Source organism: Pteropus vampyrus, unplaced genomic scaffold (assembly GCF_000151845.1).
Source record: "Pteropus vampyrus isolate Shadow unplaced genomic scaffold, Pvam_2.0 Scaffold314, whole genome shotgun sequence".
NCBI classification, from domain to species: Eukaryota; Metazoa; Chordata; class Mammalia; order Chiroptera; family Pteropodidae; genus Pteropus; species Pteropus vampyrus.
This window is the reverse complement of record NW_011889095.1, coordinates 712,740-724,547: the sequence shown is the minus strand read 5'-3', so window position 1 is coordinate 724,547 and position 11,808 is coordinate 712,740. Positions and strand designations below refer to the sequence as shown.

Genomic DNA, 11,808 nt, shown 5'->3' with positions numbered 1-11,808 from the left:
CTGAGTCAGGGGACCTGGGTTAGTGTCAGCCCTGCCCCTGAGCTGTGGGGTGACTTCACGATACTCCCCTCACTTCTCTGAGCCCCCGTTTATTCATCCGTCAGATAGGTCCGTGCCACGGCGTCGCGGGGAGGAGAGTGGGAGGGTGCCAGACGCGCTGTACGTGACGGGGACGGGGGCCGGGGCCGCGCCGCGGTCTTGGCCCTGCCGTGGTCTCGCCCCGCGGGGCTGCCGAGCCGAGGCCGGCACGCGCTCGACTCTTCGTGCCTTTGCTGTTTTGTGCAGGAGCCGGACACAGACTTAGAGGTGGTGTTGGAAAAGAAAGGCAACATGGACGAGGCGCACATAGACCAGGTACCGTCCAGGTGCTCATCCCCTCCCTGCGTGTCGCCACCCCCCTCCTACCGGCTCACAAGATCCTGGGCTCAGAAGCACCCTGGACTCCAGAGGCCACCGGGCCAGCTTCTTTCTGTGCCACGCCTGCAGTGGCAGGGAACGGTGGCCTCTCCCACTTCGTGCTGGGAGACCCCATCACTGCCACGGTGTTGGCTGAGGGGCCATCTGGTCATTCAGAACCCCAGGCTGAGGCTCTCCTCCCCGTAAACCACTGCAGGGGGAGAAGGGAGGAATGTCCCCTAGACCCTAGACCTGCAGCCAGGGCAGGGAGCGTGCTCAGCTGGGCCCACATGTTGCCAGCCCCTGGCCTCAGTTCAGGAGCGTTTAGAAAAGTGGTTGTGTTTCGGGCTGGCATCTGTTTCGGCCAGGTTCACTGGTAAGTGCATCTTTGTCAGAGCTGGACTTCCTGGAATTGGGGTATTGTCACAGTCCTGGACCCTAAGGCCTGGAGAGACAGCTCAGTAACCACACAGGCTTGGTCTTTGACCATTACTAACTGGGTGATCTTGGGCAGTCACTAACCTCACTGACCCTCATAGGTGAAGACCAAACGAGATCATGTTTGCGAGGCGCCCAGCAGGGGCCCGCCTTGTACCTGTGCTTCATAAGTGGCAGCCTCCTGACAGCCGTCCCGTGCTTGGTCAGCAGGTAATAGACAGGGGCGGGGTCTCGGGGAGTGAACCAGCCCTGTCAGGCCAATACAGCACCCGAATCGTTGCCAGTTCTGAGTCTGCGGGCTCCCGCAAAGGTCGCAGATCACAGCAAGGCCCAGCTGCTGTCTGCGTCGGCCCCACAGATCCTCCCAAGAGATGCTGGCAGCTCGGCCTGGCAGCAGTGTCTTCCCAGAGTGGGCGGGCCATGTGAGCTGAGGTCAGTTTTCTGTGCGGGATGTGCATCCCGAAAGGGGCAGGGCTGTAGGGCCACGGGGCACACGGTGGGCAGTCTCACCTGGCCAGTGCAGCTTCAGAGCCCGCCGTGCGGGGCTGGGAGGAGCCGACACAGGCAAGCTGGTTCTGTCTGAGGATTGCCCCAGTGGGGGGACCGACAAGGGAACAGTGGTGGCTGTTCCTCCAGCCCTCGCCCCAGCTCTGGACAAGTCCGCCTTTCCCGGTGTATCCCTTGTACCTCCCGAGCTGCCAGCCCACCACCAGCGCCCAGGGCGTGTCCCCGAGCGAGTCTGCATCAGCCCTCTAAGGGAGCGTCTGGGTTTTCTGGTTCCGTTTCACCCGGATGGCCAGAATCCCCACTGATTCTTAGATTTCGTGGGAGCTCCCCTTCCCGGGGTTGGGACTCTGGGCTGGGAGCTCATGGGTGGGGCTGAGACCCCTCTCTCCTTCGGGGGGCCCTCTGCAGCGCCCTCTCCCGGGTGGTGCTCAGCCGCCACGTGCAGGTGTGGGACCAGCCACTTCGCGGCTCTGCCCCTGCCGTCCTCGGTGTGGCTTTTTTAACATTTCTTATATCCCCAGACTTACGTGTTATGATCAGCTAGACTTCAAGCAGTTCTCCACGTTGATTGTTTTATGATTGTAATTTTAATGCGGTGTTGAGGCGAACCCCACTTTTACCTAGCCCCCCATCTTGACCCCCCAACACGTCATTTTTTTCTGTACTTTTTTGGCGGTTTTTGGTTTGTAGTTACTATGAGGTTTATGTACATCCATTTATATATGTAGTAGTCTATTTTAAGCCGATTGGCATTTAAGTTCAAACGCATTCTAAAAGCAGTACATTTTTACTCCTCTTTGTTTTCGATGTGTTTTATATCACTTTGTGTATCACCTGACGATTGTAGTTAGTTTGACCACTTTTGTCTTTTAACTTTCATATTAGCTTTTAAATGACTGAGTCACTGTGTATATTATGTATTTGCTTTTAGCAGTGAGATTTTTTTCTTTCCTGTTTTCTCATTTCTCGTTCTGGACGTTTCTGCATAAAGAAGACCCTTTAACATTTCTTGTCAAGCTGGTCTTATAATGGTGAACTTTTGTTTTTGCCTGTCTGGAAAACTCTCCAGTTCTGAATGATAACCTTGCAGGTGTAGAATTGTAGGTTGCAGATTCCTTTCTTTCAGCACTTAAAATATTTCCTACGGGTGGGTCCCTTCTCGCCTGTAAAGTTGCTGCTAGAATTAGCCAGTGGGCTTGTTGGGTTCCCTTTCATGTGACTTCTTGTTTCTTTATTGCTGCCTTCAAAATTGTCTCTTTATCCTCAACTTTTGCCATTTTAGTATTTCTTGTTGTGGGTCTCTTTGGATTCATCTTGTTTGAAACTCTGTCTTCTGGACCTAGGTATCTGTTACTTTCCCCCACATTAGGAAAATTTTCAGCCATCATGTTTTCAAACATTTTTCTGCCTCTCTCACTCTCTCCTTTTGGAGTCCCTATAATGCGAATGTTAAAGCGCTTGATGTTATCCCAGAGATCTCTTACACTGTCATTTTTTAAAATCCTTTTTCCATTTTGCTGTTATGATTGTGATTTTCACTGTTGTCTTCTATGTCGCTAATCATTCTTCATTAACTGATCCGCTGTCAATTCCCTTTAATGTAGTCATGTCAGTTATCGTATTCGTCAGCTCTGATTGGTTCTTTATTTTCTCAGTCTTTGTTGATGTGCTCTCTGAGTTCCTCAATTCTACCCTCGAGTTTGGTGAGCATCCTTATGACTGTTTCTTTGAATTCTGTATCAGGCAAATTCTCCATTTCATTTAGAGTTTTTTTCTGGGCTTTTTTCCTGTTCTTCATTTGGGGCATATTTTTCTCTCTCTCCACTTTGCTTGACAGTCTGTCTGTTCCATTGAGTTAGATGAAGCAGCTGTCAGTCCCAATCTTGAAAAAGCGGCCTCTGTGTAGACTGCGCTGGATGGTTGTGGCAGGCCGGTTGTGACTGGGTTGGGTGTGCGCAGTGCCAGGTGTGCCGCGTAGCCAGGAAGAGTGCGTTCCCGGTGGGCCGATGCCCCCTGCAGGTTGCAGCAGAGTAAAGCTGATCTTCCTGCTGTCGCTCTCCAGTCTCTCTGCCCTATCCTTGTCCTGGGTTTTAAGTTCAAAGGAAAAGTTCTGTGACTTCGTTTTTTTTTTCCTTCTTCCCACTTGCTCAGGTGAGGCGAAAGGCCTTGCAGGAAGAGATTGATCGTGAGTCAGGAAAAACGGAAACGTCTGAAACCAGGAAGTCGACAGTAAGTTTGATGCTAGAGCCCTGCGAGGTGACACTCAGCACCCTGGACCCTTCCCCCCGTCGCCTTGCAGCATGAGGAGCGGAGTGACGGGAGGACAGTCAGCACAGGCCTCAGGCTCCCTCTCGCAGAACTTGTCCTGAGCTAATGTCCTTCCCTGATCCTGCTTTGTGTGACTTCAGGGCCATCGTCTTCTTGGCAGTAGGTTTCTTACCTCTCTCACAGTCGCAGGAAGGAAGGGGTGTCTGCATCTTCTCGACCATGGGTGATCTGTGCACAGGTGGTGGACACTGGGAACCCCAAGTTCCTGGTCTGGCTCAGCCTCCAACTTGCGTGACCCCATCCCTCGCTCTGGGCCTCCAGGCCCTTCCTGCTACAAAACACAGCGCTCTGGGAAGAGATTCCCACCTGCCCTCCTCTGCCTTCTGACACAGACCTCAGGCAGATGGACAGGGGCCGGCTGGTGAGGCGCGTCGGTGAGGTAGGGCGTGCCGCGTCCTGCGTGAGGTGTGCCATGCTGCTGGCCGTGCGTCTGGGGAGGAGGAAGGAAGCGGACGGGCGCAGCTCAGCATGTGAAAGGCGGGCTCAGTGTTGGCCGGGCCTGAGCTGCGATGGCAGCAGGGCCGCCAACGAGGCCGGTGCCGCGCTGACGCTGCAAGCCTCCGCTTCCCCGTCGGTGAAATGGGAGTGACGGCATTCCGCGGAGGGCTCTCGTTAGCATTAGGACTGACAGGCTCCTGAGCCCTGTGCCTGGCACGGAGCGAGCATGCGGCGAGCACGATCCTCCCTGGCGAGGCTGGGGTCGGGGAAAGCAAGGGCTTTGGAATTAAGGACGCCAACTGCCTCTTTTTCTCTTAACACAGGGAACTCGGTTTGGCCAGTGGGATACTGCTGGTTTTGAAAACGAGCAACAGAAACTGAAATTCCTCAAACTTATGGGTGGCTTTAAAAACCCGTCACCTTCACTCAGCGGCCCGCGTGACACGATGGGGAGGCCCAACATGGCGCTCAGCAGGAGGGCGGCCGACTCGCTGCAGCAGAGCCTGCAGCAGGACTACGAGCGGGCCGTGGGCTGGAAGTGCAGCAGGCGGGCTGGCCTGGGCTTCGCCGCCGCCCCCAGCAAGGCCTTCTACATCGACAGGAACGCTTCCAAGTCCATCAGGTTCGAAGATTAAACTCTGCTGTCTCGTCCCCTCCCCCCGCCACCACCGAGAGAGCCAGAACGGCTTTGATGATTCAGTTCTGCACAGAGCCGTCTGACATTGTCTCGAATTGACGACCTGGGGTGGGGGCAGCTCCTGTTTCAGGAGCCAAGAGAACATGGGAGCGGTAAAGCTACTGTCTTCCGTGTTATGCCTTCCATCCCCGTTCGAGGATGTCGTGTATAAACAACAGTCGCTGACATTCGTTGCGTTTTTAGTATGTGCCAGACGCATACTACAGTGTTTTTAGGGTATCGATGGACTTAATCTTGTTAATTCTGAAATCGGTGCTGTTATCATCCCCATCTCATGGATGAGGAAAACAAGGTCAGGGATGAATGACACACGCACAGGGTCACCCAGCCCGTAAGTGCCAAGTGTTGTGCTTTCGTACCTCAAGCCCTGCTGCGTCACTAGTGACTGCTCTGAATGTCCCCCTCTCGCGAATGCTCACTGAGGATTGAAAGGTCTTCCCACTGAAGGAACAGAACTCTGTTACATGTCTAACTCAAATAGGAAGTAGAACTAATGAGAAACAGGAAATGGCGAGCTCATTTTCCTTTCCTCTCCTGGAGTGGCCACAGGCACAGCAGTGTCTGAATTGCCTCCAGGCAGGTGTGGCTGACCTTCTGCGGCTGGGAAATGTGTTTCTAACCCAGTCTTGCCTTGTCCAGCTGTCTTGCTTCCATCCCCAGTGCCGAGCCTGGATTTACTTGCTTTGCTTTAACTAGAATTTAAACGGGCATTTTAGAATCTTCCACAGGGAACCGCCGGCAGAGTCCCTGGGATGTTCATTAGATGTTTTTCCATCACGAGGAAGAGACTCCCAGGTGACTTCTGCGGTGGAGGCTGAATGCCAGGGGGCACGGATGCATGGGGATGACACGGGAAGTTGCCTCATCGGCCACGGGGACAATGTTCCCGAGCCCGGACTCTACAGCCAGCCTCACAGAGCTCCAGGTACAGTGACCCGAGTGACACGTGACCACCTCTTCAGTCACCTAGCATTTCGCTTCCCAGAATACAGGTGCTGACGGGGACATTTTCACATCACTTGGCCTGAACGCCTCCCTGTCTGAAGCAAACCTTGATGGCAGGTCAGTCTCTCCCATGGAAGGAGGTCCCAATGTAGGGGACTGGTCCAGCAGCTCACCCGGGGACGTTTACCTCTCCGCTCCATCATCCTGAGTGTTGGCTTCATCAGGCTGGTGGAAGGATGGCTCTAGCAATTCCAGATAGCTTATCAAGACACTAGAACATTCCAGAGGGAACATTTAAGGAAATTTCCAGAAGCCTGTCAAGAGACCCATTCCTGAACAAGCCCCTGATCTGTGGAGGAAGAGTCTCCTCAGGCCAGTCAGGAAGGGTGAGGCACAGATGCTGGCCACACGAACGTGGGGTCCACTGCCGCCCCAGGGGGCAGAGGTGAGGGAGGCCTGCCTGGGCCCTGACCAGCGAGCAGAGGCCAGGTCAAGAGTCTTACACATACATCTGCTAGCAGTGACTCGGCTGGGCCCCTTCCCTCGGTGCGTAAGCTCGGCCTTTCCTGGGTTCAGCCTTGAGGTACATAATGCAAGGGAGCCCGCCAGATGCCTAGCAGGTGAGGTTCTGCAGTGGAGTGTGCTCCTTCGGGGCACCTGCCCTTTGATCGGGGACGAATGATGCTCTGGCCTCGATCAGCACAGGAATCCGTTCCGTGTGGAGGGGAAGCAGCCGACTGTCCTCTGATCGTCCTCACCTGGCTGAGACCTCGTTCGTTGGTTTGGCCTGCCTCGGCTTGTCAGGAAGGACCAGGTGATTCTGAAGAGTGGTTGATAGATTGTCCACTCTTATCCCCACAGTGATAGCTCTCATGAGGGTGTGGACATCAGGCCTTTCCTCTCCCCTTTAGTATAAGTGGTCTCTGTAGTGGGACTTGGCTTTGAACTTGCTGTGGTCCCACCGCTGGCTGGAGAGGGCCGCTTGCTCAGGGAAGGTTTATTAAAGTCTGTTCCAGAGGCAGGGTCTAGCCAGAGGAGGTCAGGCAGGCAAGACAGCTATAATGTCCCTGGAAGGGGCTGAAGCTCGCCTCTGCAGACCGCCGTCACTCACAGGAGCAGCTCCTGTCCTGCAGTCTGGGGACGACTGACGTCTGAGCCTCGGGTGTTAGCTGAGCTCCTGTCCCTTACACAGTAAACTACATTGGCTTGAGCCACACTTGCCCCTCTTCCTCATGCCCAGGGCCCTCCTTTACCTGTCTGCAAGGGATTTTTGGTGTGATTTCCGTGTTCTTTACGCCCTGACTGTAACATACAGCCTGTCTCCACTGGAACGAGGCGGTTTGGGGGGGAGGGAGACGGACGGGAGGTCTGGCATCTAGTGCGGCCAGCGTCTTAGTTGAGTATTTCTCCCTCGGGGATTGCTCCCTGATCTTCCTGTGGCAGGGTCCTTCTCTCCTCACAATTGCCCTTATCTAGCTGTCCCCAGACCTCACATGATTCTTAACCGCTTTATTTTGTGGCGATTCCTGTTTCTCCCTTAGTTCAACAGGCCTCGTCCTAATCCTCGAACTTGTGGATATATTAGGATGCAAAACAAAATGGAATTAAGGTTGCTAATCAGCTGCCCTTAAAATAAGACCCTAGGTTATGTGGGTGGGCCCCGTCTAATCGCCGGGGTCCTTCAAGGTAGAAGGAGGACACGAGTAGAGAGTCTAAGAAAGACTCCCAGCTGCTGCTGCCTTTGGAGATGGGAAGGACCACACGCCGAGGAGTGCGGGCGGCCGCTGGAACTTGGAAAGGGCAAGGCAGAGATTCTCCCCTGGTGCCTCCAGCCCCGCGACACCTTCATTTTGAAGGTGAGCCCCCTGCGGCCAGGTGGACTTCTGGCCAGTAGAACTGTACGGGGATAAAAACTGTGTTGTTGTAACTTGTTAAAGCAGTCATAGAAAATACAGGGCTCCTGAAGTTCTCATTTTTACCTTATTTACTAAAATTCTTGGGTTTTTTAATCTGTCATTCTCTGTAATGAGATTAGACATCATCTTGGGTAGGCTGTGGTTTTCAGAGACTGGCTAATTGATTTAGTAATAGGTTGGGGGAAACCACACAAGAACGTAGAAAATCTAAGCCTCTGCCTGGCCAGGCAGCACGTTTCAGAAGCTCCTGACCTGACGTGAAAGTTCAAGTTCAGGGGAATGCAGGAGCATTAAGAACTCAATGACTCACGCTTGAGAACTAACGCTAGCTGATGTGTACAGCCTCAGAGTGGAAGAAATGACTTTAATTTTGAATTTGCCAATTTTTTTCACTTCAATAGTATATAATAAAAGTGACATCGGAAGTAATTTGTGAAATAAAGGCCACTTGGGACTGTTTGAGCAGTATCGGCACACGCTCTGCATTTCTGCATTTGTTCGGGGGGTGGGGGGGCATCCTTCTGTACCTGCCGCTCCGTGATGAGGCTGTTTTCTCAACAGGGTTCCGTGGGTGGACGAGTGTCACTATTCAGTTGGCCGGCGAAGTTATATGGCACATTCTTGGTTCTAGACTAGTCAGTTAAAACATTCGTGTATATAAATTTAAAAATCAGCCACTTTTACTAAGGTTAACTATGTGAACTGTAATCGTGTGTTCCGCAGGGTAGAGATAAAATATAATTATGTCCCATATATACCTTATAAAAGTACAGTAGTTTGGGGGCACTTTGAATGTATAATTTGCATGCGTTTTCCTGAACAGAGATTCTAGGCTGGGACTCCCTGCCGATCAGTATTACTGTTCTTACTGATTCAAAACAGAATGTCAGGGGATGCTTATCGGTGGTGACGCAAGAGTCAGATTCCAGGTTCCATCAGATTGGTGGTAAAAAAGCATACAGAATCGCACGCTGTTTAGAATTATGGATGCAAAGCCAAGCAGACAGTGAGCTTAGACACATTCTTTCTTGTGGAGGAAGAAAGTCAGAAGTAATTAAATGAACAGCCATGAACAGACATATTCCTTCAGGTGGTTTATTCTGTTACAGTATACTAAGTCCAATCAAGAGCTGCTTTTTAATAGAAAAAGGAATGAATTCAGCCATCTGCTCTAAGGTGGTTTAGGTAACATTTAATTAGACTTGAGACGGTCAAATTAGAGAAACAGTGGCTTTTTAAAAATGGACTGCTTTTCAGGGTTCTTTTTCCAATTAAAAAAAGACACCTACCAGAAAGATGTTAACTTGCATTCTGCTGCTCAGTGAACAAGGCTGGATGTTTATGCTGACAATTCCCACATTTTCATGGTCAGAATACTCTGGGTAGAGACCGAAGCTTAAACCAATTGACTATGTATAAAAATAAAAGGCAGGCCTTTTGGGGCTGGGCCCCAAGGTCAGGTTCTTGTTTGCAGAGGGAGCCTGAGGGCCAGCTCCGTCAGATGACCCATATCTGTTTGTTTGCTTTGCTTCTTGATGTATTCCAGAGTTTTCACCTAGGAGGAAAAAGAATGATCCAGCTCCTTTCTGGTTCATAATTATCCTTGGAACCCAAATCAGCCATACTGAGATCTTTTTTTTTTTTTTTTTTAGCAGAGCACCAGTAAAGTGTTTTGAAGGACAGGAACAGGAAGAAACAAAGTCTTTAAAACTCTTTAAATTATAAATTGCCTTAAAATCATATTTGGATGTGAGCAGGAAGGACTAACCTTTCAATATGTGTGGTTTTTATGCAGAGGGAATAAATCTTTAATACTAAACTTTGTAGCACAAGGAAGTGACCTGCGGATGTCATAGGCCTGGCCCCTTTCTAGAAGGGGAATTAGGGCTCTTTGATGCCCCAGCCGTGAAACTGCATGGATGCCAGTCGTGCTCTGGCCAGCAGCCTGTGTCACTCACACGACCCCGTGTTCTGGGGCCTTGTCCAGGGGCCCGCGGAGTGACTCACCATGGTCCTCGTGTCCGCACAGCCATGCCTCTGCGCCAGGTGCCACAGGCTGACGGACAGCTGATTGAGTCTGTTGTTGCGCAGGTCCCCGTGGGCCAAGATGCTGTTGAAGAAGGACAGGCCCAGCAAGCTCTGGCGCTTCAGGGCCTGAAACAGAAAAGAGAGGTCACTGTCGGGCCTGGCCCGGGCCCCGGTTTGATGCTGGCGCAGGTTCAGATGCCAGCTGCGTTACGGATCTCCTGGAGGGCAAGGTGCTTACCCTCCCAAGTCCCAGCTTCTTCACCTGTAGGAGAGAAAGGTGAACCCCCTCAGAGGACACGCGGGGATCGCACGAGACGATGCACGTAGAGCCCCAGGTTTTGAAAGCGAAGAAGTAAAACTTGCTCTTTGCAGATGGCATGATACTATATATAGAGAATCCTAAAAATTCCACCAAAACATTATTAGAACTCAAATGAATTCAGTAAACTGGCAGAATATAAAATTAATACTCAGAAATGAGTTGCACTTTCTACACCAATAATTTGTTGCACTTTATACAACAAATTATTAGAAAAAAATTAAGAAAACGATCCCATTTAAAATTGCATCAAAAAGAATACCTAGGAATAAATTTAGCCAAGGATATAAAAGACCTGAAGTCAGAAAACTAGAAGACACTGAAGAAATCGAAGATACAGTTAAATGGAAGTGTGTATCATGTTCCCGGCTAAGAAGAATCAGCATTGTTTTGGGTAGTATGGACTTTTTAACAATCTAGATTCAACTCAGTTCTTATCAAAATTCCCAGTAGCATTTTTCACAGAATTAAACAAATAATCCTAAAATTTATAGGACCACGGAAGACTCCCCATCGCCACAGCAATCCTGAGAAGAACAAAGTTGGAGGTATCACGCTGTCAGATATCACACTATACTACAAGGCCATGGTCATCAAAACTGCATGGTACTGGCACAAAAAGGCACACAGATCAGTGGAACAGAATAGAGCCCAGAGATAAACCCACACCTACGTGATCAGTCTATGACAAATATACACTGTATACGGCAATATACAGTGGGATAAAGACAGTCTCCTCCATAAATGGTGTTGAGAAAACTGGACAGATACATGCAAAAAAGAAACCAGATTGCTTTCTTCCACCTGAAATAACTGTAAGACCTGAGACATAAAACTCCTAGAAGAAAACAGGCAGTAAACACTCTGACATCAGTCTTAGCAATAAACATGTTTTCTGGATGTCTCCTCGGGCAAAGGAGATAAAAGAAGAAACAAATGGGACTACGTCAAAACTAAAAATTTAAGATTTTTGCACAGCCAAGGAGACCATCAACAAAACAAAGACGACCGACTGAACGGGAGAAGATGTTTGCCAAATATATAAGGAACGAATATAACAATACCAAAAATACAAACAAATGTATTAAAAAATGTGCAGAGGACTTAAATATACACTTCTCCAAAGAGGACAGATGGCCGGTAGATATGAAAAATGCTCAACGTCGCTAATCAGAGAAATGCAAATTAACAGCACAATACCACACCTGTCAGAATGGCTATCATTAATAAATCACCAAACAACAAGTGTCGGTGATGGTTTGAAGTAAAGGGAACCCTCATACGCTATTGGTGGGGTCGAAAATTGGTGCAGCCACTATGGAAAACAGTGTGGAGGTTCCCCAAAAAATTAAAAATAGAACTACCTTATGACCCAGCAATTCCACTTCTGGGTTAATTTAGCCAAAGAAATCCAAAACACTAAGTCAAGAAAATGTGCCTCTGCGTGCACTGCAGCATTATTTACCAGAGCCAAGACATGGATCAACCTCAGTGAAATGAGTCAGAGACAAATACCACATGATTTCACTTAGAAGTGGAATCTACACAAAAACAAATCTGAAACAAACTCAGAAAACAAACTGACGGTCGTGGAGGGGTGGGGAATGGACGAAAAGAGTCAGAGATTAAGAAGTACAAATTGCCAGTTATAAAAAGAGTCACGGGATGCAAAGTGTAACAGGTAATATAGTCAACATAACTATGGTGTCAGGTGTGTACTGGACTTAACTGGGGTGATCACTGCACATGGTACATAAATGTAATCACTGTGTTATACACCTGAAACTAATTGTATG

At 49.9% G+C, this 11,808-nt stretch overlaps 2 protein-coding genes across 9 annotated transcripts in view; one reads left to right on the top strand and one right to left on the bottom strand.

The window, feature by feature from the left end:
* The window catches only part of KNOP1 (lysine rich nucleolar protein 1), an 18,246-nt gene extending 10,107 nt beyond the window's left edge, over positions 1-8,139 (top strand). For 6 of the 8 annotated variants that reach the window (XM_023521768.1, XM_023521767.1, XM_011377525.2 and 3 more), the window contains 3 exons: positions 286-354; positions 3,493-3,570; positions 4,431-8,139. In XM_023521768.1, coding sequence (XP_023377536.1) covers positions 286-354; positions 3,493-3,570; positions 4,431-4,742 — 459 coding nt within the window. In that variant the 3' untranslated portion in view covers positions 4,743-8,139. The remainder of the gene's footprint in view (positions 1-285; positions 355-3,492; positions 3,571-4,430) is intronic. The other 2 variants (XM_023521770.1, XM_023521769.1) reach the window with 1 other exon arrangement.
* A 607-nt stretch (positions 8,140-8,746) lies between these two features.
* CUNH16orf62 (chromosome unknown C16orf62 homolog) overlaps positions 8,747-11,808 on the bottom strand; it is a 102,614-nt gene continuing 99,552 nt past the window's right edge. The window contains exons 32-33 of the mRNA XM_023521746.1: positions 9,673-9,819; positions 8,747-9,220 (exon numbers count right to left, since the gene is read on the bottom strand). Coding sequence (XP_023377514.1) covers positions 9,122-9,220; positions 9,673-9,819 — 246 coding nt within the window. The 3' untranslated portion in view covers positions 8,747-9,121. The remainder of the gene's footprint in view (positions 9,221-9,672; positions 9,820-11,808) is intronic.